Source organism: Setaria italica, chromosome IV (assembly GCF_000263155.2).
Source record: "Setaria italica strain Yugu1 chromosome IV, Setaria_italica_v2.0, whole genome shotgun sequence".
Classification (NCBI taxonomy): domain Eukaryota; kingdom Viridiplantae; phylum Streptophyta; class Magnoliopsida; order Poales; family Poaceae; genus Setaria; species Setaria italica.
This window is the reverse complement of record NC_028453.1, coordinates 5,325,808-5,347,637: the sequence shown is the minus strand read 5'-3', so window position 1 is coordinate 5,347,637 and position 21,830 is coordinate 5,325,808. Positions and strand designations below refer to the sequence as shown.

The window sequence follows — 21,830 nt, the reverse complement described above, 5'->3', positions numbered from 1 at the left end:
AAAAATAGCTTATGTGCATCCATTCATTTCTTGGTCCTAGATTATGTGGAGTGAGTTTTTCTTTTACTTTGTTAACATGGTGTGATCAGCATAACTAGGGTTGGTGGTGTTCTCGATGACTTTTCTATGAAAGGTCTTGTAGAAAGATAAAAAAAGTGTTGTGCTTAGGTTTGGAGCCCCCTCTAATCCAAGAGCAGAGAATATACTACCCATATTCGAATCAAAGGTCCCTGGATGGATGAAAATGAGTTGCTATTTAGTTTTTAACATGTTTTTTTGTCCGTATAAACCAATTTTCCTCATTCAGCTCGCATTGTGATCCTAAAATGATGCTGTAGAACTATATCGATGTAGAGTTGAAGCAATTTACAATAATAGTAGCACACGCAGTCAGCATGCACGTATTAGTTGCTCCTATGAAGCTTACGGAGCATCTCCCCCCACCATACAACCTATCTTGATCTTGACCTTGTACCCTCTCTTAGAAGATGCATCAACATCCTTGCTTGCCTCAAACACATATATTTGCGATCTTCGTTCATTGTATCGCATAGAGCTGTCGTAGTCTCGCAACATATGCTTCTACATAACGTATATCTATATCCACACCTAATATTAAAGAGGGATGTTTCTTTTAATCCTTCAACCGTCGTGGTAATTTTGCGAAAATCCCCCTCAAGTTTCATGAAATCAACCCGCAGTTCCGTCCGCCGCTGGCATCTCTTCTACGCCCCGCAGTCCCGTCCGCCGTCGGCATCTCTTCTACGCCCCGCAGTCCTGTCCGCCGCCGGCTTCTGCGCTCCCCCCCCCCCCCCCCCGCCGCCACCCTTCCGCCGAGATATGCCCGCCGCCAGCCGCGCCATGCACCAGATCTGGATCCGGGAGCGGGCGGTGGCGGCAGAGAGCAGGGAGGGGCGGCCGGCGGGGAGCCTGGTGTGCGGTGGCGTGCGAGCTCGGCCTCGGTGACCTTGGGCGGCGGGGCTGCGACGCGGGACGCCTTGCGCGTGGCAGCCTTGGACGGCGCCGATGCGGACACCGCCACGGCTGCGGCCTCGGGCTCGGTGAGGCTGGCGGCGAGATTGCCGGAAGCAATTGCAATCTGAACTCGGCCACACGATTTTGGGGGTTTACGTTGTGCTGTGGGCGAGGTGAGGTGCCTTGGCTGGAGAAATTGGCCGGCGGCATGGGGCGAGTCCAGCTATACCATCCAGCCCTCTCCGCCGCCCTTGCCGGCGTAGTAGAACACGGGGGGCAGCGCGAACCGGGCGAGGACCGCGACCCAGATGCCCTTCCGAGACGTCAGCTTGATGCGTCCGGCCAACGGCAGGCACCACCCGATCAGGTCCCAGGCGTTGTAGCTCGCGATGAGGACGAGCGAGTACCTGCATCATTTTGGTCTCAGGAATCAGGATGTTTGAGCAGACTTACCAAGAAGCAATGTGCCGGTGCGGCGGTGCCCGGCCGGAATCAGGTGGAGATCGATCGAGAGGTTGAGATGGTCAGTAACCTACAGGAACCCAAGCAGTGCGATCCGACGTCTTCGGCGAGGAACCCCATGAAGACCGACAGCGTCAGCAAGTAGATTAGGAACACGTGCAGTGCGTAGTCCACGTTCTGCACCAGGAGCTGCTTGTTGCTCAGGCGTTCAGGGGGAGCAGGGCCACCTTCAACCTGGGGGCATCGGTCCATTCGAACCGAATTGACGTCAGGCAAATGTTTTCAGTCACTGAAGACAACACTGCCAGTCAAGTGGATATGGTACTAATGGCGATGAATTTGGGTGCCTTCCAATGCCACCGGCGGCAAGGTCTGCCATGACGGTCAGTGATCCCTCTGAAGCGGCTTTCGAGTGGTAGAACTTCACTATAGGCAGCTTTGGGAAGGCGTAGGCGTACAGGAGGAAGCATAGCAGCGCAAAGAAGCATGGAATCGAGAAGAAGAGAACTGCAAAGGTGAGTAGATAAGTGCTTACATCACGCTCGAAATTGGTTTTTCTTTGGTGCATAAGTTCAGAGCTGAAGGTTTTGCAAATGGTAAAGGGTAGTACATACTAGCTCCTTTTGCGAAGGCCGTAAGCAGCTTTTGTAACAAATCTCAGTGCAGACGTTATCGCACCTGATGCAGCTATGCCGGCAGAAAAAGACTGGATGCGAAGAATTCAGATAATTCAGTCCATTTCCTCAAAGAAAAGGGAAATCTTTTGATATTATGGGCAGAATAAAAAGACACTTCGATGAACTCCGAGCACACCAAGGATAGGTCTCCTGTGACTGCGCCTTCCACATGCCCTTCAGCGATGCCAAACACTGCTAAAATTGTGCACACACCAATGAAGGCTGCAATTCCACCTCTTCCTAAAGCTGCAAGATCAAGCTACAACATAGAAAACTGGTAAAAGTTTGGATGGGATTTGTGATCCTTAACAATGAGCGTATAACTGAATTTTATCTTCCAATGACCAGAGCAAGGGAGCTCAAGAAGAACAGCATCTACGAATGAAGGAGAGGCAGGAGCAGCTGAGAAAGAAGGAGAGGCAGGAGCAGCTGAGAAAGAAGGGAGTAGAGGGCGGCCCTGCGGCGGTGGAAGCGATCCAGAAGCTAGGGATAAGGCAATACACCTCTAGACATTAGTTTGGATAGTTCGTAAAATTGAGGTATGGCAATTTGTATTGATCCAAGATCGTATGCAGTTCAAACTTAATCATTCATTTCCATCCTTAGCCTTGTTTCTATTTACGTACGGAGCCCAACAACGGTTGAGCCATCATTGTCATCATATATCTTGACGTCGCTCCCATCGTAGGTCACCTTCTACTGCGGCAATGGGATTCCGAATGATGGTACGCCACTTAGAGCTGTGCCCGCCCCCGCTTCGATCGGAACACACGAGTTCCATGTGTGGGTCCCACGTAATAAACAGATGGCATCAAACCATCCACAAATGTCTTCTACTACTATACTTGCAAAGAGAGAACTACTAGGAACAACACACCAACATATTATGAAGCAAAGTTAATATATTAGAAACAAGCGAAAAATAACGTGAGAGCAAGTAAGGATCCGTAGCAACCGCACGGGCATTTCTGCTAGTTTATATATACGTCGCTAGTCAAAAATGACATTTACATGCAAGAATCCCATTGCACGTCATCTGAGCATCAAACCATAAACAGATGGCATCAAACCATCCACAAATGTCTTCTACTACTATACTTGCAAAGAGAGAACTACTAGGAACAACACACCAACATATTATGAAGCAAAGTTAATATATTAGAAACAAGCGAAAAATAACGTGAGAGCAAGTAAGGATCCGTAGCAACCGCACGGACATTTCTGCTAGTTTATATATACGTCGCTAGTCAAAAATGACATTTACATGCAAGAATCCCACCTGCACGTCATCTGAGCAGCACCACGCAGAGGTAAAAGGAAGAGGTTTGAGGCAAAGCCTTCGATCGCAAGCATTCCCGTTTCCCACCTTAACCTCCAAAGAACTAATCAACCGTAAAAAAACCCAAATCAATCAAACCGCCACGCTCCGAGTCCAGCCGGTTGCTTGTCAACCTCCCCTTTCACGTCGCTTGCAAGCCTCCCCAACCCGTGCTACACCCTCCCCGACCCCGTCACATCACCCGATCCCAGCGCGACGCCGCCTCCGGCCCCACCTGCCAGCGACCGTGGAGAGTCTCACCTGCACATGCACAAGCGCGGGGGCTCTCTCTCTCTCTACTGCGCTCTAGCAGAGTCTCACAAGACAAGTAGAAGCAGACAGCGATAGAGATACTACTAGTAGTAACAGTAACAGCGATGCGCAGACCGGGGAGAGATTAAATTAAGTGCACCGGCGTAATCCGCGCGGTCCGATTAGCAGACGAGGACAGCAGGGGAGGATCGAAGCGTGGGGAGGGGGCGGCGTGGAAGAATCTGCTTTTGGCCGCGTGCGGGCGCGGCGGTCTCCGGCAGGTGACGGCGACACGGGCGGACGCAGCGAGCGCGATAGATAGGTTGATGAGTAGAGAGAGAGAAGCGATTTTTTTTTTCCCTTTCCAAGTTTCCATTTCGTCCCGTCTCTCAGCTCGGCCGAGAGGGAGAGAGGGAGGGCAAATCTTCTCCCGTGTCGCGTTGCCCCCCTTTGCTTGTGCTCCGCCTGCCCCTCCGTCGCTGGCGCTGGCTCGCGGCGACGCGTCGGCCTCCCGCGGGAGAGCGGGTAAGCGGGGGGCGGGTGGTTGCGGCGGTGGTTGAAGTTTAGTAGAGGAGGAGAGTAGAGAGAGGGGGGAAGGCGGCGGGCCGCGGGTTGGAGGAGGGAGGGAGGGAGCCGGGTCGGGTCAGTGGAGTGCAGTCAGCGCCCGCGGGCCGGCGGGATGGGGAACCGGGTCGGCGGGAGGAGGCGGCGGCCGGCGGTGGAGGAGCGGTACACGCGGCCGCAGGGGCTGTACCCGCACCCGGACATCGACCTCAGGAAGCTGCGCCGCCTCATCCTCGAGGCCAAGCTCGCGCCCTGCCACCCGGGCGCCGACGACCCGCGCGCCGACCTCGACGAGTGCCCCATCTGCTTCCTGGTACGGTACACCCCGCCGCCGTCTGTTCCCGTCGGTGGGTTGTGTTGCGCGGAGAGATTTTGCCTCTGATGATGCTGCTTGTTTCCTCTTTGTCAATTTTGGTGGCGCTTTGCAGTTCTACCCCAGCCTCAACCGCTCCAAGTGCTGCGCCAAGGGGATTTGCACGGGTGAGTGCTCCTCAACTCGAGGGTCTCGTGTTCTTCTGCTTGGCTTCTATTTTGACCTGTTCTCGGGCGTACAGAGTGCTTCCTCCAGATGAAGTCGCCCACCTCGTGCCGGCCGACACAGTATCCTCAGTTCCTCACCCAATTCGCTTCAATTTTGAGTTCATCAGCCCGGTGCTAGTAAATTGTGCCAGTTATTGTTCAGTTGCCCCTTGACTTGACTTGTTAGATGCCCGTACTGCAAAACACTGAATTACGCAGTGGAGTACCGCGGCGTGAAGACCAAGGAGGAGAAGGGCATAGAGCAGCTTGTGAGTGCCCGCAGAAACCGTGTTTTTCTTCAGAGTTGGGTGCTTTGGTTTATGTTTGCCAATTGGTTGGGACTGGGAATTCTGGGTAGGAGGAGCAGAGGGTGATCGAGGCGCAGATCAGGATGCGGCAGCAGGAGCTCCAGGAAGACGCGGAGCGGATGAAGAACAAGCAGACTGCTGCTTCCACTGACTCAGTTGCAACCGCACAAGTTGAAAGTTGCGATGCTGATGGCACATCTACAACGGGTGCGTATAACTGTAGATTTGTTGTGTGTTACTTTCCGTGCAATCTGTTGTTTGTCGTTGTTCCATTGCTGACCCTGTTTGTTCTGTTGATAGTTGCAAGCAGTGAGCAAGGCAATGATGCTGTCTCGTCCCAAGTTCAGCACTCGGAGTTGCTATTGAGGAATTCTGAAGCCTTCAAACAGATGCGGTTTGTACTGATTACCTTATACGTGCATTTTAGTAGATACACCGGTGCTTCTAGTGTGATTATTGTTGAACTAAAGCCTTAGGGATTGCATGCTCTTTCTAGATTCAATTATGTTGAAGCATTGCGATTATTGTTGCATCGATGCTTTGGGATCAGGAGTCTGTAGGCAAAATAACTAATCCTTACTTGCCCCTTTTGAGAAATATCCATTTGATAACTTATAATGTACACTTAGTAGTAGTTTGTTTGTTGTTGGTTGTTGGTACGGCAATGGACCGCCATATCAAATGATTAGCTTTATGTTGTCATGTTGGTTCACATATCGGGTTGCGGCTGCACCATGCTGAATATATTACTGGTACTGGTAGATCTAAGATTTTTGTTTGTCTCGTGTCTGTCTGTTAACCGAACTTGTTGGAGATTCTCTTGAAACCTTGCTGTTGCTTCTCAAGCTTTTAAGATAAATGGTTGTTGAATGATCTCAATTTGATACACAAAGTGCTTGACTTTTTTTTAGAAGACCTTCTATTCAGTTGTATTGAGATAATACAGGAGTTGCTGCCCATGTATTCTGTATAATGAACTCCATTATTAAGCAATTTACAAAGTGGCATTTCATATAACAATCTGATAATTGGGTAACTTCATGAAGGGAAGTTTTATGTTGGTGTGGAGACTTCTCCCGTGAAGTATTTAAAGTATGGATGCAGTTGTTTAAGGGTTATAGAATATAGAAATGGCTTAACAAGAAGAATTATTTATTTGTCCACCTATTCAATCAAACCTATTAGATAAGGATGCTTTGACTGGTAAACATGTCAGTTAAAAGCTTCTGGCCACAGCGAAGCCTTATAATATTGAGTCCGTTGTTGGGTACAGAAGATTGTGTGTTTGACCGTTTCTGCAGTCTACATCAACTCTGTGACATTTGGAGTAGAGTAGGAGGCCCAGTCGCGTATAGCATCATACCATAAGAGAAGATGAAGTAGTCAAAACAAACCTGCCATCATCCCATTTTCCTCACATATTAACTGAGTTCTTTTTTATTATGGAATGAATGCATCATGATTTTGGGATTAATTATTTACTGATAAATTCTTTTAATGCAGAGGCAATAATTTTGATATGGATCTTGAAGAAGTTATGCTTATGGAAGCAATTTGGCTCTCTATACAGGTACGCCCGAACAAAAAATCGCTCATTAATTATAAAGTTAGCATGCTCTGAAATGGTAACTATTTTGGTCATATACATTAATGATTTTTTCCTGATGATGATACTTTTGTGATCTTCATTTGTATGATATCCCTGTTTCATTCTTGATCGGTGTCCCTTGATGCATCATTCGTAATCGAGCGATGCAGTGTCCTTTGGAGGCCTGTTCTGTGTGAATCTAATTAGAACTTGGTTTCTTACTTATTATTTAAACCTGCATCAGTACCTATTTTCATGTAGCACACGCACTTTCATTTATGTAAATTTCATGGTTACTCTGTGAATGGGTAAAATACAGGGTCGGCCATCTTGTCAACATATCTGCTTATCCATTTTGTGATATTTGTTTCTTCCAACAGGATCAGGAAGCTTTGGGAAATCCAGGATGTGTTGCCACTACTCCACCATCAATTCAAAGGCCTTATGATGGTTCTATGACAACAACGGCTGAAGCAGCTTCTTCTGGCGGATTTGCCTGTGCAGTCGCAGCTTTAGCAGAACAACAGCATATACACGGAGAGTCTTCTAGCACACCAACTTGCCAGACAACAAGGTTTGACACCCTCAGCAGATCAGACAGATCCTATACGGAGGATCTGAGCATAGTTGGGAGCAGTTCTTCAGACTCCAGGGTTGAGGAACCATCAAGCAGCGGAACACACCGAACAGTAGAGGGTGCCGAGTCTTCTAATGATCAGTGGTCAGAGATCGCCGAGGCCGGTACTAGTCATGCTGGGTCGGATGTTACAGCAGAGGCCATTGCTGCCAATTCAGCCGCCTCAGTTGGGTCTAGCATCGCTTCTGGCAGTATTCCTGATAGCTTCGAGGAACAGATGATGCTGGCCATGGCTCTTTCGTTGGTCGATGCCCGTACGAGGGCAAATTCTCCGGGGTTAGCTTGGCGGTAGCATTTGTTAGTAGTCTCTCTCACAATTTCACTCCCTTTATTTATTCTTCTCCGTTGCATGAGTTTTGTCCCTAGAGTTCCTTTCAACCACATAAAACACAGGATTAGATTGGGAACTAGTTGAACCTTGAAGAACTGGCAGTGGTAGTTGTGAATAGTGGGGGTAAATCTGCAAACCTGAAGCCAAAGGTTGCCTAATTTTATCTCTTCTTTTGTTTCTTGGGGGCAAGAAATTGGATTCTTTTAGGTCCAGTCAGACTTCTGCCTGCAAAAATTGTGGCTGTTGATGTTGCAGACATTGTGTAAATACGGAAATTCACTCTCTTTGTTCATGTTGCCGCCGGTGGGTTTCCTGATTGCTTTGTAGAACATCTTTTGCATGTAGTGAAATCAGGTATATTAAACTCCTATATTTGGCAGTTGGCACATAAACGGCGCTGTGGTGTCAGTACCCATTTTCTTCAGGATGTTCACGTTCCATGCTTCCTATTCTGGTTCCCTCAGCACTTTTAGCATACTCGTATGTTCCTCAGCGATACTTGCGCCTTTTGCCTTTTTGTACAAACATTCTTAGATGAACCTATGTGGCGCGGTGTGAGAGTCGCTACTGCAGCTGGCGGGAGCATGCAAGGCTGGACGAGGTCACCGCAAACACTCACAAGCTGACGTATAAGACGCAAACACTTATGTACACGCACGCATGTCCTCTATATACACGAACTCTACTCCTATATATAAGTACATCTCCTCTATATACACGAACTCTACTCCTATATATAACTACATCTGGGAGATTGGACTGCCATATCTTGAAATTGACGACCGAGTACCTACACTGAGTTGATGACTCAAACCCGGGTAGCAAAGTTTCACTTTCACCACATGAAACCTATGCTCAATTTGCAAAGCTTCTCTTGGTCGATTGGTTTGTACCATTCAACGGTTGCTACGCTATGTTCTCTTCAAGATATCCACAAGATCAGGGGCAAAACAAACATAGTTTCGGAGTTGCTCATGAAGGCCTGAGTTCTGTCTACGTCATTCCCGAGTTTGAAGTGACAACAGCGTGTCGCGTGGAGCCAAGGGAGTGGCGCAGTCGCACAGATTGATATGATTGGTACCGCGACGTGCAGGTATTCGGCTGCTAGCTTAGGGTGTGTTTGGTTGGTTGTATCATTTGATTCATGTATGAAATGATTCAAAATAATAATGATCTTTTTGTTTGTTTGGGTGAATTAGACCAACTCATCCAGGATGAGGCCGTCCCACTTAATACATTATTCTACTAATTAGAGTGAACCATATAGTACAAGCAAATTGGTTGAACCACCATCATCCATGCATGCATCATGTGGTGCATGCAACCAAACACACCCTTAGTTATCCACCCCTCGATGATGTTCTCGAACAATTCTCATGCACATTTCACGCACCATAATTTCAGTCCCGGATTAATTCAGCTAATACTCCTCTAGAACACGAAAATGGTTTCATGCCAAGATCACGAACTCGATGTCAGAATTCTGATGAACTCAGCACTAATGAAGAGAATCCCTAGCATAGCAACAAACTCCCTACGATCTGATTGCGCCGGTGCCATGCCGTTAGATAGGCAGCTCCGGCGCGGCGGCGGCGGCGCCGACGGCGGCGCGGCAGAGCGGGCACGTCGCGTGCGCGCGCAGCCACTTGTCGATGCACCCGGCGTGGAACAGGTGCCCGCACGCCGGCAGCCGCCGCACGGCCTCGCCGGCGCGCACCAGGCCCAGGCATATCGCGCACTGCGCCCACCCCGTCGCGGGGTGGTCCCGCTTGTACCCGAACGCCGCTGGGAGCGCCGAGATCGCCGCCGCGTCCATCCCGCCGGTCGCCCCAGTCCGGAACAGCACGGCGCCGCTGCCGCCGCCCCCGGTGGTCACGCCCGGCCAGGACAGGTGCAGGAAGGGGAAGGCGCAGGAGAACCTGACGCGGTGGGCGGCGAGCGCGAAGACGGCGAAGAGCGCCACGACGCCGCCGGCCGCGGCGAGGCCGAAGAGCTGGTAGGTCACGAAGAACAGGAAGGCGGAGGCGAGGAACAGCGGGACAAGGACTCGGATCTCGGTGTCATCATCGCCGCCGCCCGCCGGGCCGGGCGGGTTGCCGCGGAACGCGTCGGCGGAGGGAACCATATGGCGCGGCAGTGGAAGTGGGAGCGCTGACGTTTAGCGAGAGCCAGTTGGGAATTGTATCATTCACACACATGCGACGCGGTGACGGAGTAGAACAAACAAAGAGGAGGTATCCTGCTACGCATATGTATCGGAATTCGTGTCATCTTCCTTCCATCCAAGTTTTTTTGGAAAAACAATCTTCACGCCCTCTTCACGAAGAGACAATAATGAGAATGAGTTGGGCACCCCATCCTAACCTCCAAGTAGTTGTTTTTAGCCATTTTCGCGCTCGTGATAGTGTCCAAAGGGGTGGTAAAGAGCTAACAGTTTTAAAGATCGGGTTCAATAAGAAGCAGGTGAACTTCCTATATGTTTTTTTCTAAAAATTGACCGAGGGTTGTATATAATTGCAACAAGAACACTATTATTTCTCTTAATGCAACAGGCGCCTTGCACCCTTAAGATGATGCTGCCTAAGATGAATAAGATGATGCTGCCTAAGATGAATATGAAATGGTAATACGTGGATCGAAGAGAAATGCAATTTTTTTTCCCTTTGATCAAAGGTTGACAAGTCTGAATAATTCAGGGAGCATCTTATACTCTAGATTTAATGCATACCGAGTTGGATTTAGCTAACTCATATGGGTGGTTGAACAGCCTGGATTTTACACATACATGGGATGCAGGTTCATGCATTTAGACACCAAAATATCGTCACTTACCAATGCATTTCTAGAAGATAACGTTCTTAGCCAGTTAATTTCAAGCACGGCAATGATAACATACTAGAGAATCCAAAACCCCCATCGTAAGGGAATAATCAACTCTGAAAATGGGATACCGGATATTTAGGCTAGGATTTTCATGTGCTTCAGTTTGGAGTTTTTTTTTTTAAAAAAAACCTGCTTCAGTTTGGAGTTATCGGACCAAGACTACTCCAAAACAGGCCTACTGATTGGAAGTGGGACAGCAACTGAAAACGGCTGTGGGCCTGTTCTTTGATTACAGGACTACAGGCTGCAACTGCTACATACGTTCTAAATGCATTCAACTGAGTTTGTCCATTTCGAAGAACACTCTGCCTGAAAACCGGATTTGTCCAGGCGTGTACCAAGCAGTATCCACAGATGCATGGATGCTATTCTACTGATGCGTGGGGTCCACAGCATGCAGTGTGGTCCCAGGAGTCTCCCAAAGTCACATAATCAAAGCTCTCTTCAGAAGTTCAATTTTCATAAGATAGAATTAGTACATGATAATCTTCTGGGCTGCCTGCTGCATCTGCATGTGAAAAGTTCGATCTATTGGATGGGCAAAATTATAAATTGGTTGGAGTACTAGCTGAAAAGGACAATTCAACGATCAAGCAGCGGATGCAATGTGATTCGCTCGTGCTCAACTGCTGATAAGCCGTAGTTTTTATTTCTATTTTTATTTTTATTTTGGCTCTTCTCGAATCATGCATGTGCATGCAAATGGTTTGAATGCACGATTTCTGTTATCGGCCCAGCCCGTAAAATCGAATGGCGGGGAAAGTCCAGGCTAAGCAAGCCGGAGAAATGGAAGAAGCCTCCTAGCCAGCCTTTTTGCTATATGGGCCGGGCCGGCTCAATGATCCTGCAACTGGCCGCTTGATTCCGTGGGGAAATTTCAAACACTAATAAAAACAATTAAAAATCCGAAAAAAAAAAGAAGTAAAACAATGATCAGGATTTGTGATAAATGTGATGATTTAGGGACAGTCAAACACAGCCGACAACAACTTCAGACAAAAAAGATGGCCGACAACATCTGCAGTTCTGTACCCAGCCTGAGCCTAGTAGTATGCTCAACTGTCACATTATTGTTTTCCTTTTTTGATAATCTTGCACTCAACTGCCACAAACCGCCACCAGTTTCAATTTGCATATGATTCACACGGTAATATTTATATACTCATATTCATGTACTATACTACTAATCACGGGTAGCTAGTTCATGCTGGCCTGTCACTCCGTATACACCGAATTGGCGATTGCTTCCTGCTGTTTCCTGTGATTGCTCTCGTGCAGGTATCTTCGATCTTTAAGCTCGTCGCTCCATTTTGTCATCTGATGTTGACATGGCGGTTGCGTCGTTGTCGCCATGATTGGAGGCAACAACAGCTTGCGTGTACACGCCCTGATCTTCCAGCCGATCTCTTCATCATCATCAAACGCACGCAGATATAAAAAAAAAAAGGTTGCAACAGCTACGCAAACCGCAGTCGGTTACACCAGTCGAATCATGCTCAATCAGGACCCCTGCTCGAGGTTCGTTTTCGGGTGTCTTGCTGCTGGTTGCGGCAGCTGGATTTTCTGAGCATTTGATTATGACTCAAGTTCCCGGTTGAGAATTGAAATACCATCAATCAGTAGACATTTCTCCTCTGCCTGTTTTGTTTTTTTTATTTTACTTTTCAAGAATGAAGAAGCCTGTGTCGGTTTGCGTTGGGATCCTGATCATCCAAATGGAGTCAGCGGCAAGGTGCTAATTCTATTGCAAATGGATGCCAACGCTGTTTGGAATATCCACGCAGCGGGGCAGGGAGATCACGGCTAATCACGACCATCGCCCACAATGGCTCTGAAATCCCTTCCACCGTCCCACTGCTAGAATGCGACCCATAATCGCTGAGTCTCGAGTTTTTTTTTTCATTATAAAAATCTAAGCACTTGGTTCACGTACGGTGTGAAGAGGTAATCTTTGACCACTTTAGTTTGGTAATTTTCTGAGCATAATGAGGATATTTACACACTGTCGAGCAATTTCATGACTTGCTACCGTAGTTGCTCGTCACTTGTAAATTTAGAGCGATTTATCACAGAAGTGCTAGTGCAATCATGCAACGAGGTATTGAACTTTTCATGGAGCCTTTGCAAGGACACGTGAATAATCAACCTCCGGATATTTTTTGTCTCACTAGTTTCTCCTCCTGAAATTTACACTTAGCACAGTAGCCAATCTGAAATCTGCACTTCGAATAGTCCAGGGGGGCAACTGAAATTTACAGTGTAGGGGGCAATTCGACATTTGCACTTATCTAGCGCCAACCTGAAAAACTAGGTCATATTTAATTATTTGCCAAGAGGCCAAATTGAAATATGCACACTCTTCCATCGTGGAGGCCACTTGAGCTGACATGGTATGCGCTTTACGCGGGCCAATGGGAACGACTTGAGTGACCTACTCCCTTAATTCCAAATTATAATTCTAAATTATAGGTTATTTTGACTTTTCCAGATGCATTCTAGATATAGAGTATATCTAAGTGCATAATAAAATCTATGAATCTACAAAAGTCAAAATGACCTGTAATTTGGGACGAAGGGAGTAAAATTCTTGACTACAATAACTTGGTGGCCAGAGGGGAGGCCTGCCCTACTACTTCCATGCAATTTACAATACATTATTTCCGAGGCCATTTTTCAATCCACCAATAAAATAATTTGTCAGCACATATTATAGAAGTACTCCACTTCTCTGTATTAACTAATGCACCGCTTGATCCTTCTTAATCTTTTGACATTTAGTGCACGAGTTGCATTCATTCATCTCTGTACCTCCAGCCTTTTCAGCTGCTGAGGTATCATTTTTTCTGAAGCTGCTGATGGCACATCATGCACTACACATCACCCATGGGGCAGTCACATTACCTTGCATTGCACTCATCACCACCACCATAATTGTACAAAGACACGACGACCCCGACGTGCTGTCTCTCCACGACAGTACACTAACAACAACAACCTAAGATCTTCACCTCTGCATTGCATGGCTTCAGTTTTTAGCATGCACCTATGGCGCCTACTGTCTGGGGCAAAAATGGGGAGGTTTACTGCTGGAAACGTGTAGACTACAGCTAGGGCTTCGGCTTTCCGGCAGACGTGCGGCCAATCACCGGCGCGCCAGGCGCCGGCGTGGCAAATGGATCTCCGGCTGTCCGGCCAGGGATTAGCTCCGCCGTCGCTGTTGGCGTGGGCTGTGAGGCAGGGGAAGGGAACAACACCAGCGCACCAACCGTTGGAATTGTAAACTGGCCAAGCCAGCCCAACGTGCTCGTCGCATCCCCTTCTTTTATCGGCGGCTTCTTCAGAACTCGCTTGGTCACCGTTCTGCCATGGGTTGATCAGCAGAGCTGGCCAAGTCACCGCAGATAGCAATGGTCTTCATCAGGGGAAAAGGCCTGTGTTGTTTTGTTGTGTAGGCCACTGCAGATTCAGACCAGGAATTCTTTTTTTTTTCTTCCATTTCTACTCCATGAGACCAGATAGCATAAGTGGAATAGCAGTGGTGCGGTGTTCTTGCCTCTGAATGATCCTCCATCACAGTCTTGACTGCAAGTTTGGACCAAATAATACACAAGAATGCTCCACCTCGACTCTAGCAGGAAAAACATAGAGATGCTGATGTAGTGGTGCCTCTGAAGATGGTCCTGCAGCAGAGTCTTGATTGGACCAGCAATGCAAATGAGCATCCTAAGCCTGGGAGGGCTCCAAGATTGCCCACGGGTGACCAGTCACCAATGGCTTAAGAGTTTGCTGCTCACCGTTCACCAACCAGGAGTACTGCCAGTACAATTACCTGACAATTAGTACCTCTATTATTTGCTCACACTTCCTTTTAACTCAGACAGTTTCCGAGGTTTCTTCACATGAATGAACAGTGATAGTAAAAAAAAAAACTGCAGCCTGTATTCTGCAAGCAGCATGCCATGCTCTGCTCTGCTTTGCTCTGCCCAAGTGGGTCATTAAGGAGAAGTCAAGGTGAAGCTGCCTCCTGTCCCCCTTTATTTACCGTCAAAAAGTAACCACTAACACCGCAATCACGCAGTAAGTGAAAGTCAGTAAGTCAGCAGTCAGTGGTCAGTGGCCGAGGGATGCGCGAGTAAAGAAAGCAACGGGGGAGCAATTGGACAAGGGACTTGATCTGGACCTATATCTAACTCCAACCCTGCACCTTTCCACCTTCCCTCCCACCGCACCCCCCCTCCGAAAGCTGGAGAGGAAGGAGATCCATTGCTTCCGATGGCTGCCTCCCGTCCCTGACCTCCGACCTCTGCCATCTCCCCCCACCTGACAGCAACTCCTGATCGGATTCAGGCTAGGCCACCGCCCTCCTCTGAACCTCAGGTACTTAGTTTCTGCTCCCTGCTGCTTGTTCCTCTGCTCTCTGGTCCTGGGCTTTGCCCTTCTTGGTCTGGTTTCGGCTCTGGGTTTACGAGGGGTGCCCGCTTTCTTTGCGCTCCGATGGATGAACAGAGGATTCGATGAGCCATGGGCTGGTTTCCCCAGGGGTTTGGTCTTCTTGTTCAGGTTAGAAGGAGAAAGCACCAACCTTTCTTGCAGGGAACTTGCCAGTTCTGAAAGATTTCAATGGGTTCTTGAGTTCTGTTTTATTACTCAGCTTGCTCGATTTAACTTGAGTTAACATTCTTATTCAATTTGGCAAAGTGTCTGTCTGAAATCTGAATACAATTTTCTAGGGACTTTCTCACCGAAAGGAACTTCGTTTCTCATTCTTGTTGTAAAAATTCGTTGTAGATATTCAGAAATACTATGATGTTTGTTCACTTCAAGAAGTTTTTGCTTTTTTACTCAAGTCATAGTATCAGAGAGATTCAGAACAAGGCTCTGAACTTGGTTCGTCCGTAATAGTATTTTCCACGCCGTGATCAACGAATGTTGCACCATCACGTGAAGTCATTATTCTTTTGCAGTTTTTTAAACTACACATCCTAGCTAATCTATTCCCCTTCATTTTCCTTGTGATCTAAGCAAGCGGACCTGAACACAAATTGATCCCTGCGGTGCACCCCTGTTGAAGCCATGGGGTCCGGGGACTGGTTCAAGACGATCATCAGCAAGAAAAAATCGAAACGGGCAAAGTCAAAGCACGCAAAGGTACTCCATCATCTTTTCTTCCATTCCCATCCTCGAGAGAAAAAAAAAAGATAGCCTTTCTACCCCAATTTCGAAGCCCCTCCTGGATGTCCTGTACACCAGCTTGCCTTGCATGCCTTCCAAGCAACCTGAAAAGGGATGCCATTCATTCTGTTCCATCATTAAAGAATGGCCAGGACAAGTGGACATCCTATCATCTGAGCCAACTTGGTGTACTGTTGCTGTGCCTGTGCCAATCATAATTAGAAAGTTGGCTGTAAGGAAAGCTTGGTTTGTTGGTAGCAATAATGGAAAGTTACTGATGTTGACTTATAGAACAGTTTCTCTTTGGGTGAGTTAGAGTTAGGTGCTACCTTCAGGATAATAACTTTCTGCATATCCGGAATGTCCTTTGGCTGCTGCTAACTGGGCCATCAACTGACAGCAAGAAATCTTAAACCATCTACTTGGATAATGACTAGTTGTATATGCAAAATATCAAATATTTATCTCCCTTCAGTAGTTGAATTGTTTACTAGACAGTGCACGGTTGCTTGTTTTCTTCTGTGTTGCTTTAGGATATAATCTGCATGGAGCCCTCCAAGAACCTGCATTTATCATTGAGCAGTCATTTCTTGACATTTTGGTTTGATTCATAAATTCAGTAAGCCATGCTATGTTTCAAGTATCACTTTTGAACTTGGATTTGTCATTGGGATAGTTTGACTACTGATTAAACGGTCATGATATTTTGTATTGATCTCCCATGGCATTTTCTTCCTAAATAAATGTTTAAACATTTGTAAGGAAATTTGATCTGTTCAAGGCAATAACGGGAGACTACATTATGCTGGCTTGAACTGTGTAAGTTAGAGGCTTTTTTTTTGGTGTGTGCGTGTATGTGCGTTTTGTTTTGGGAGCAGGTGTGAGTTAGAGACTTAGAGTTAAGTGCTAACCTTCTGCATATCTAGATGTCATCTGTGGCCACTGGTAACTGGGCCCATCAACTGACATCATTAAATCCGATATTGTTTGCCTGGCCAATGACTAATTGAACATGCTAAGTATCATTTTATTTAGTAGTTGATATCTTTACTAGATATGCCACAGTTGCTTGTTTTCTTCTATGTTACTGTAGTCTGCATGGGACCCTATAAGAACCTACATTTATCATTTGGTAGGCATTTCTCTAAAGTTTTTATTTGATTCAGTTGCCAAAATTCAATGAGATTTGTTATGTTCAACTCTCACTTTTGAACTCAGACTGGCCAGCCAAAGTAATTTGACAACTAATTTGACCTTTTATGACTTTTTTCCCCTCCTACATCAGTATTCAGAGATCAGTTGGCCTAATGAAACTTTTGGTCCACCAGTCCTAATTGACATCGATAAAGTATCTTTTGTTGCTGAGGGTTTTGATATACCTTAGAGAAACTAATGGTCGAATATTGTACAAATGATCATCAGCCTCATTTTTACCTATTTCCTTTGCCAATGAAGCTCGCTGGTCAATTACCAAATGGAGGCAGCCAGACAAATCAGAAATCGAATGGCCCTTCTTCCAGTAGTGACCATGAAGACAATGCAGCACTCGAGGAATGGGCTGCTACACGGATTCAGAACGCGTTTCGGAAATACAAGGTAACATGAACCGTTGATGATATGGATTTCACTACTGTTACGTAGACTGCTGAATTCAGACATTTTACAAATGGATTGTTACCCCTTCTTCAACACTGCTCATCACTTACTTGCAGGCGAGGAAAACCCTCCGTTGTCTCAGGGGCATTAAAAGATTGCGTGTTGTTGGTCAAGCCAATCCAGTTAAGAAGCAGACTGCTGCCACACTGAGCTATATACAGTCTTGGAACAAGTTGCAGTCAGAGATAAGAAACCGGCGTGCTTTCATGGTCACCGAAGGGCGCAACAGGAAGAAGAAGCAGGAGAATCAAATGAAACTCGAGGCAAAACTACATAATTTGCAGGTGAGTGTTAACCCTCAAGAGTCATGTTCCTTGTAAATTATTTTTACTCACTCACTTGTCAAAGAACTCTAGTCAGAGAAAGTAATATTTTGTTAATGATATTGCATTTTTTGTTTTTTGGTTCCATCTTTTATTAGGTTGAATGGAATGGAGGTTCAGATACTATGGATGAAATACTTGCTAGGATACAACAAAGGGAAGAAGCAGCAGTGAAGCGTGAGCGAGCCATGGCCTATGCGTTCAACCATCAGGTTTATACTAACTGTTATTTCTAATGTTGCGGCTCATTTATAGTACATAAATCAATATCTATGATTGAAGTCAACTTACGAAAGGCTCAAAACTTCAGTCTAAATCTAGACACATGCCTTAACTCTGAACCACGACAATCATAATTTGTTCAAGAGAACACATAGCAGCATTCTGAGTGAGTGAGTGCACCTCAACAGTGTCAAGACAATGATGTATTTTATCATTTTGCAGTGGAGAGCAAGGTCTGCCACAAGTCTAGGAAACTTCAGCTATGAAGTCGGGAAGGGTGGCTGGGGCTGGAGCTGGATGGACCGCTGGATAGCTGCAAGGCCATGGGAGCCGCGGTCCCTGGTCCACCCCGAGAACCCGAAGAAAGCACAGGCAAAGAAGGATAACAGCAACACAAACCCATCGGCTCTGAAGCTGCAAGGCTCCATCACCCTAAGCAACAACGTCAATGACCGGAAAGCCCCTAAGAAAAAGCCATCACCGTTAACCGCTGATCAGAAAAAGCCATCACCATCACCTACTGATCAGAAGAAGCCATCACCATCACCTCCAAGCGATCAGAAGAAAGCGGCGCCGAAGGAGCAGAGAGCAAAGGCGGCAGGCACTCCGCCGAAACCAAAGGCCAAGGAAATGAAAGGGAGACCAGAGAAGCAGCAGCAGCAACAGCAAGTGGTTCCTTCAGTCAGCGCATGAAGACAAGCAGTCCTGGAAATGGTTACTGATCATTGTACGATACATCTTGTGAAGTCCTCGTGTTTTTCACAGTTTGTTGTTTGTTTTTCTTTTCTTTTTTTTCATTTTTGTCTCCTTTCAGTGATATGGAACAACGAGTGCCAATGTAGAATGTGCTTGGTTTGAGCGATTATGCACATATGACATATCTGATGAGAGTGGTTTTGGTTAGGACTAGGATATCTGCTATTCATTGCTGTGCTGTTGTAATAAGACTTGCCTGGCTATCTGCTTGAATGGAAGGTCTTGTTGGAACAAAATTGCAAGGTCGTTCTGTCCATAAAATTAGGATCAAATTGTAAATCAATCATAAGCATATTGAACGAGTATATTCTCCAAAGGGTTTATTTGATCCAAATGAGGATTCAGTTCAAATTCGATGCGGATTATTCAGTTTGCTGTATCAGACTGTCAGTAACAAATTCACAATTTTCCCGCAGAACTCTGCTGCTGCTGCATCACCAGGTCCTGCATTTCCTCTCTGAAGTCAGCCACCGCTATGCGCCGCAGCGCAACGAACACCTTGAACCCCCGTCGCCGCCTCTCGTCCCCGGCGCCGTAGGGCAGCAGGAAGCACGGCTCCGTGCTCCCGAGGATCCTCCACGAGAGAGGCAGCACGGCGTCGGGGCCGCCCCACCCGAAGTCCACGTCGCCATGGCCGAGCCGCCGCCAGTCCGTGAACGCGCTCACGGCGCCCGCCGTGACGCCCTCGCCGCGGTGAAGCTCCTGGAAGTCGATGTAGGACCGCACGTACTCGTCATCCACGGCCTGCTTGCTCTTCCTGATCAGGGCGGCCGTCGCCGCCAGTGGCTGGGCGGTGAGGTCGCCGGCGGCCAGGGCGACGTACACCGGGACGCACACGTTGCCCCAATACCCGTCGAGGAGCGGCGGGTCGACGAGCTTGCTGATGTTCATGGAGTACACCATCTTCACCACCTCGCCGGAGCTGGTCCCGTTTGCCTTGACCCTGCTCGCCGATCCACGACCACGGTGAGCATCTGGCTGTGATCCAGTTCTTAAACAGGTGGGGTGAGGTGCTTACTTGGCGCGCCAGATGAACGCGGCGACGACCTCGAAGGTCGTGAGCCTGAGACCGGCCTCGTCAGCGAGCCGCGCTCTGAGCGCCTCCACGCGCGCGTCGCTCATGTGGAAGCACTCCCTGGCGAGCTGCCGCTGCTGTTCGTGCCATTCCCCCGCGGCGCCGTACGGCCCGCACCGCGCGACGTCGCCGTCGAGCTCGAGGACGCGGTCGAACACCGGCGTCGCCACGCGAGACGGCTGCCTCGGCCCCAGCAGCTCTCGACGTTCCCACACTGGCGCCACGTCGGGTGAACCCATCCCGCGCGCGAACCGCGCAGCGGCGGCGAGGAACTTGGTGGCGCCCGCGCCGTCGCAGAGCGCGTGCGCCACCCGCATCCCGAGCGCGACGCCGCCGCACGCGAACCGCGTGGCCTGGAGCGCAAGCGCCGGGCCATCCGCGACGCCGCCGCCATTGCCGTCCCCCGGCGCGAGGCAGTCGAGCAGCGCCGATCCAGGGCTGTCGGTGTCGACGTCGGCTGCCGACAGATCAGACGCCGCGAGGACGAGGGGCACCGCGCCGGCGTCGAGGGCGACGTGGCCGTCGCGGACGACGCGGCCCGCGAGCGCGGGGAAGAGGCCGAGCGCGGCGGCGAACGCGCGGGGGAGGACCGCGAAGGGGTCGACGGACGGCGGGGGAGGCGGGAAGAAGCGGAGCGTGCGGAAGGTGACGTCGAGCACGTTGCGGTCGGCGTCGAGGCCGGAGAGCGGGAGCGGCGCCACGGCGTGCGGCGCCGGGGCGGGTGGCGACAGGCGCGCGGTGTCCAGGACCCGCAGCCGCTGCGACTCCATGGGGGAGGGGCGCCGCGTGCGTGAGCCCCTGCTGTTGGAAGCTGCTGCGTCAGTGCGGCGACAGACTGACGGCGAGTGCCGCGGCAATGACGACGAGGACGACGGTGACGAGCTGTCCGGGTTTAAGAGCTGTCAAAATTGGAGGAAGTAGGTGGAATGGCAGGGCAGGACAGACCTGGGCGAGGGGTTGGAGGAATGCTTTGCGGGGAGCGGCGACGTGGGAGCACAGGCACCAGTAGTCCAGTGGCGTTCATGTCGTCATCGCTAGCGGCCGTGTCACTGAAGCTCGCAGAGGACTGAAGACTGGAGTTGAGACTTCTGGACTAGCGAAACCGTGTGAGCTCCTCCCTCGACAGCTTTGCACAAGTTAGTCTGATCACCTACAAGCACGTCCTCTTACTTGCTAAAACTTTGTTCCCCGTTCAAAATAGAGAGAAACTAACACTTCATGGATCTTTTGAGCGTGCGCCCACTGAGTTGGTGACGTCTTATTCTCCAGCCACCGAACCAATTGCTAAATAACAGAAAAGTTACTCAAGGAGGTTGGCTAGTGCTACTGAAGTTGTCTGAAACTGACGAGTCGATCCTGTGTTTTGCTATGTGTTCAGTAGAATCTGTAGTGGGCGGTGGGCCTGCAAATGATCTTATGGGGGTACATGGTTGGCCCAGATGGCTCACTCGAGCGAATGGGTATCTAACCATCGCTAGTAACGACATCGTTGAACTCATCAACTGTTATCTGAAACTCTGAACCTCGTGGTTCCTTCCGCGCTCTGTTCTTCTTCCCAAATCCCCAATTCTCTATCCTATCTGTATTCCATTAGGTTTCGAGCGAGATCATAACATGATGCCTTTCATGAGTCTACTGAAATTATTCTGAACATGAGTTTATTTATGTTTCGCAAGAGAGCATGAATTCATTTCCAGGCAGTAGAACTGTAGAGATATGAGTAGCCTCCCTGCCTGCGGCCTATGCAGGTACAGGCCTGCAACGCGGACGCCATGCCATGCAAAGCAGCAGGCCAGCACAGGCGTGCAGGCGCAGCCTGGCGTCGGGCGTCGGCGGCTTTGGCCAGCGCCCCGTCGTCGTGCGTCCTACTGCGCCTAGCGCACTGGGACCGGCGGATCGCGCGTCCGCGTCCATGCCTGCAGCTGCAGCCTGCCCGTCGTGGCACGCGCTCCGCGTCCAGCACCTCCTGTCGCCCTGGCGCGCCACCGGAAACGAGAGCAGCGGGAGCGGGCGGCGATTGGACGAGGGTGAGGGGCGCGCGCGCACACGCAAGGAGAACGGCCGAACCAAAATGTGGCCGATGGGAGTGGGGCTAGTATATAAGCCCGTTAC

General features: G+C 49.0%; 5 protein-coding genes across 6 annotated transcripts; 2 read left to right on the top strand and 3 right to left on the bottom strand.

Annotated features, from left to right (window-relative positions):
* Positions 1-1,198: 1,198 nt before the first annotated feature.
* LOC101754479 (equilibrative nucleotide transporter 3-like) lies at positions 1,199-3,150 on the bottom strand. Its single transcript, XM_022826055.1, has 6 exons — positions 3,126-3,150; positions 2,230-2,360; positions 2,052-2,143; positions 1,763-1,967; positions 1,512-1,671; positions 1,199-1,383 (listed from the first exon to the last, which is right to left on the bottom strand). The coding sequence occupies exons 1-6, from the start codon at positions 3,148-3,150 to the stop codon at positions 1,199-1,201; spliced, it is 798 nt and encodes a 265-aa protein (XP_022681790.1).
* Positions 3,151-3,954: 804 nt separating this feature from the next.
* LOC101772139 (protein SIP5) lies at positions 3,955-8,001 on the top strand. Its single transcript, XM_004964754.4, has 8 exons — positions 3,955-4,561; positions 4,677-4,728; positions 4,803-4,848; positions 4,955-5,036; positions 5,126-5,282; positions 5,376-5,469; positions 6,579-6,645; positions 7,044-8,001. The coding sequence occupies exons 1-8, from the start codon at positions 4,364-4,366 to the stop codon at positions 7,590-7,592; spliced, it is 1,245 nt and encodes a 414-aa protein (XP_004964811.1). The 5' UTR covers positions 3,955-4,363; the 3' UTR covers positions 7,593-8,001.
* Positions 8,002-8,926: 925 nt separating this feature from the next.
* LOC101754082 (RING-H2 finger protein ATL66) lies at positions 8,927-9,871 on the bottom strand. Its single transcript, XM_004966690.2, has one exon. It carries the CDS (start codon positions 9,754-9,756, stop codon positions 9,196-9,198), a length of 561 nt encoding a protein of 186 aa, XP_004966747.1. The 5' UTR covers positions 9,757-9,871; the 3' UTR covers positions 8,927-9,195.
* A 4,849-nt stretch (positions 9,872-14,720) lies between these two features.
* Positions 14,721-18,879, top strand: LOC101771082 (protein IQ-DOMAIN 1). Of its 2 annotated transcripts, none has more exons than XM_004964752.3 (6): positions 14,721-14,891; positions 15,537-15,662; positions 17,142-17,282; positions 17,399-17,626; positions 17,764-17,877; positions 18,110-18,879. In XM_004964752.3, the coding sequence occupies exons 2-6, from the start codon at positions 15,588-15,590 to the stop codon at positions 18,578-18,580; spliced, it is 1,029 nt and encodes a 342-aa protein (XP_004964809.1). In that variant the 5' UTR covers positions 14,721-14,891; positions 15,537-15,587; the 3' UTR covers positions 18,581-18,879. The 2 variants fall into 2 exon arrangements, with proteins under 2 accessions (XP_004964809.1, XP_004964808.1); XM_004964751.2 differs by lacking the exon at positions 14,721-14,891 and adding an exon at positions 14,927-15,074.
* Positions 18,880-18,950: 71 nt separating this feature from the next.
* On the bottom strand, positions 18,951-21,126 carry LOC101771734 (3'-N-debenzoyl-2'-deoxytaxol N-benzoyltransferase). The gene is made up of 2 exons (XM_004964753.3): positions 19,662-21,126; positions 18,951-19,586 (listed from the first exon to the last, which is right to left on the bottom strand). Exons 1-2 carry the CDS (start codon positions 20,486-20,488, stop codon positions 19,043-19,045), a joined length of 1,371 nt encoding a protein of 456 aa, XP_004964810.1. The 5' UTR covers positions 20,489-21,126; the 3' UTR covers positions 18,951-19,042.
* Positions 21,127-21,830: the final 704 nt, after the last annotated feature.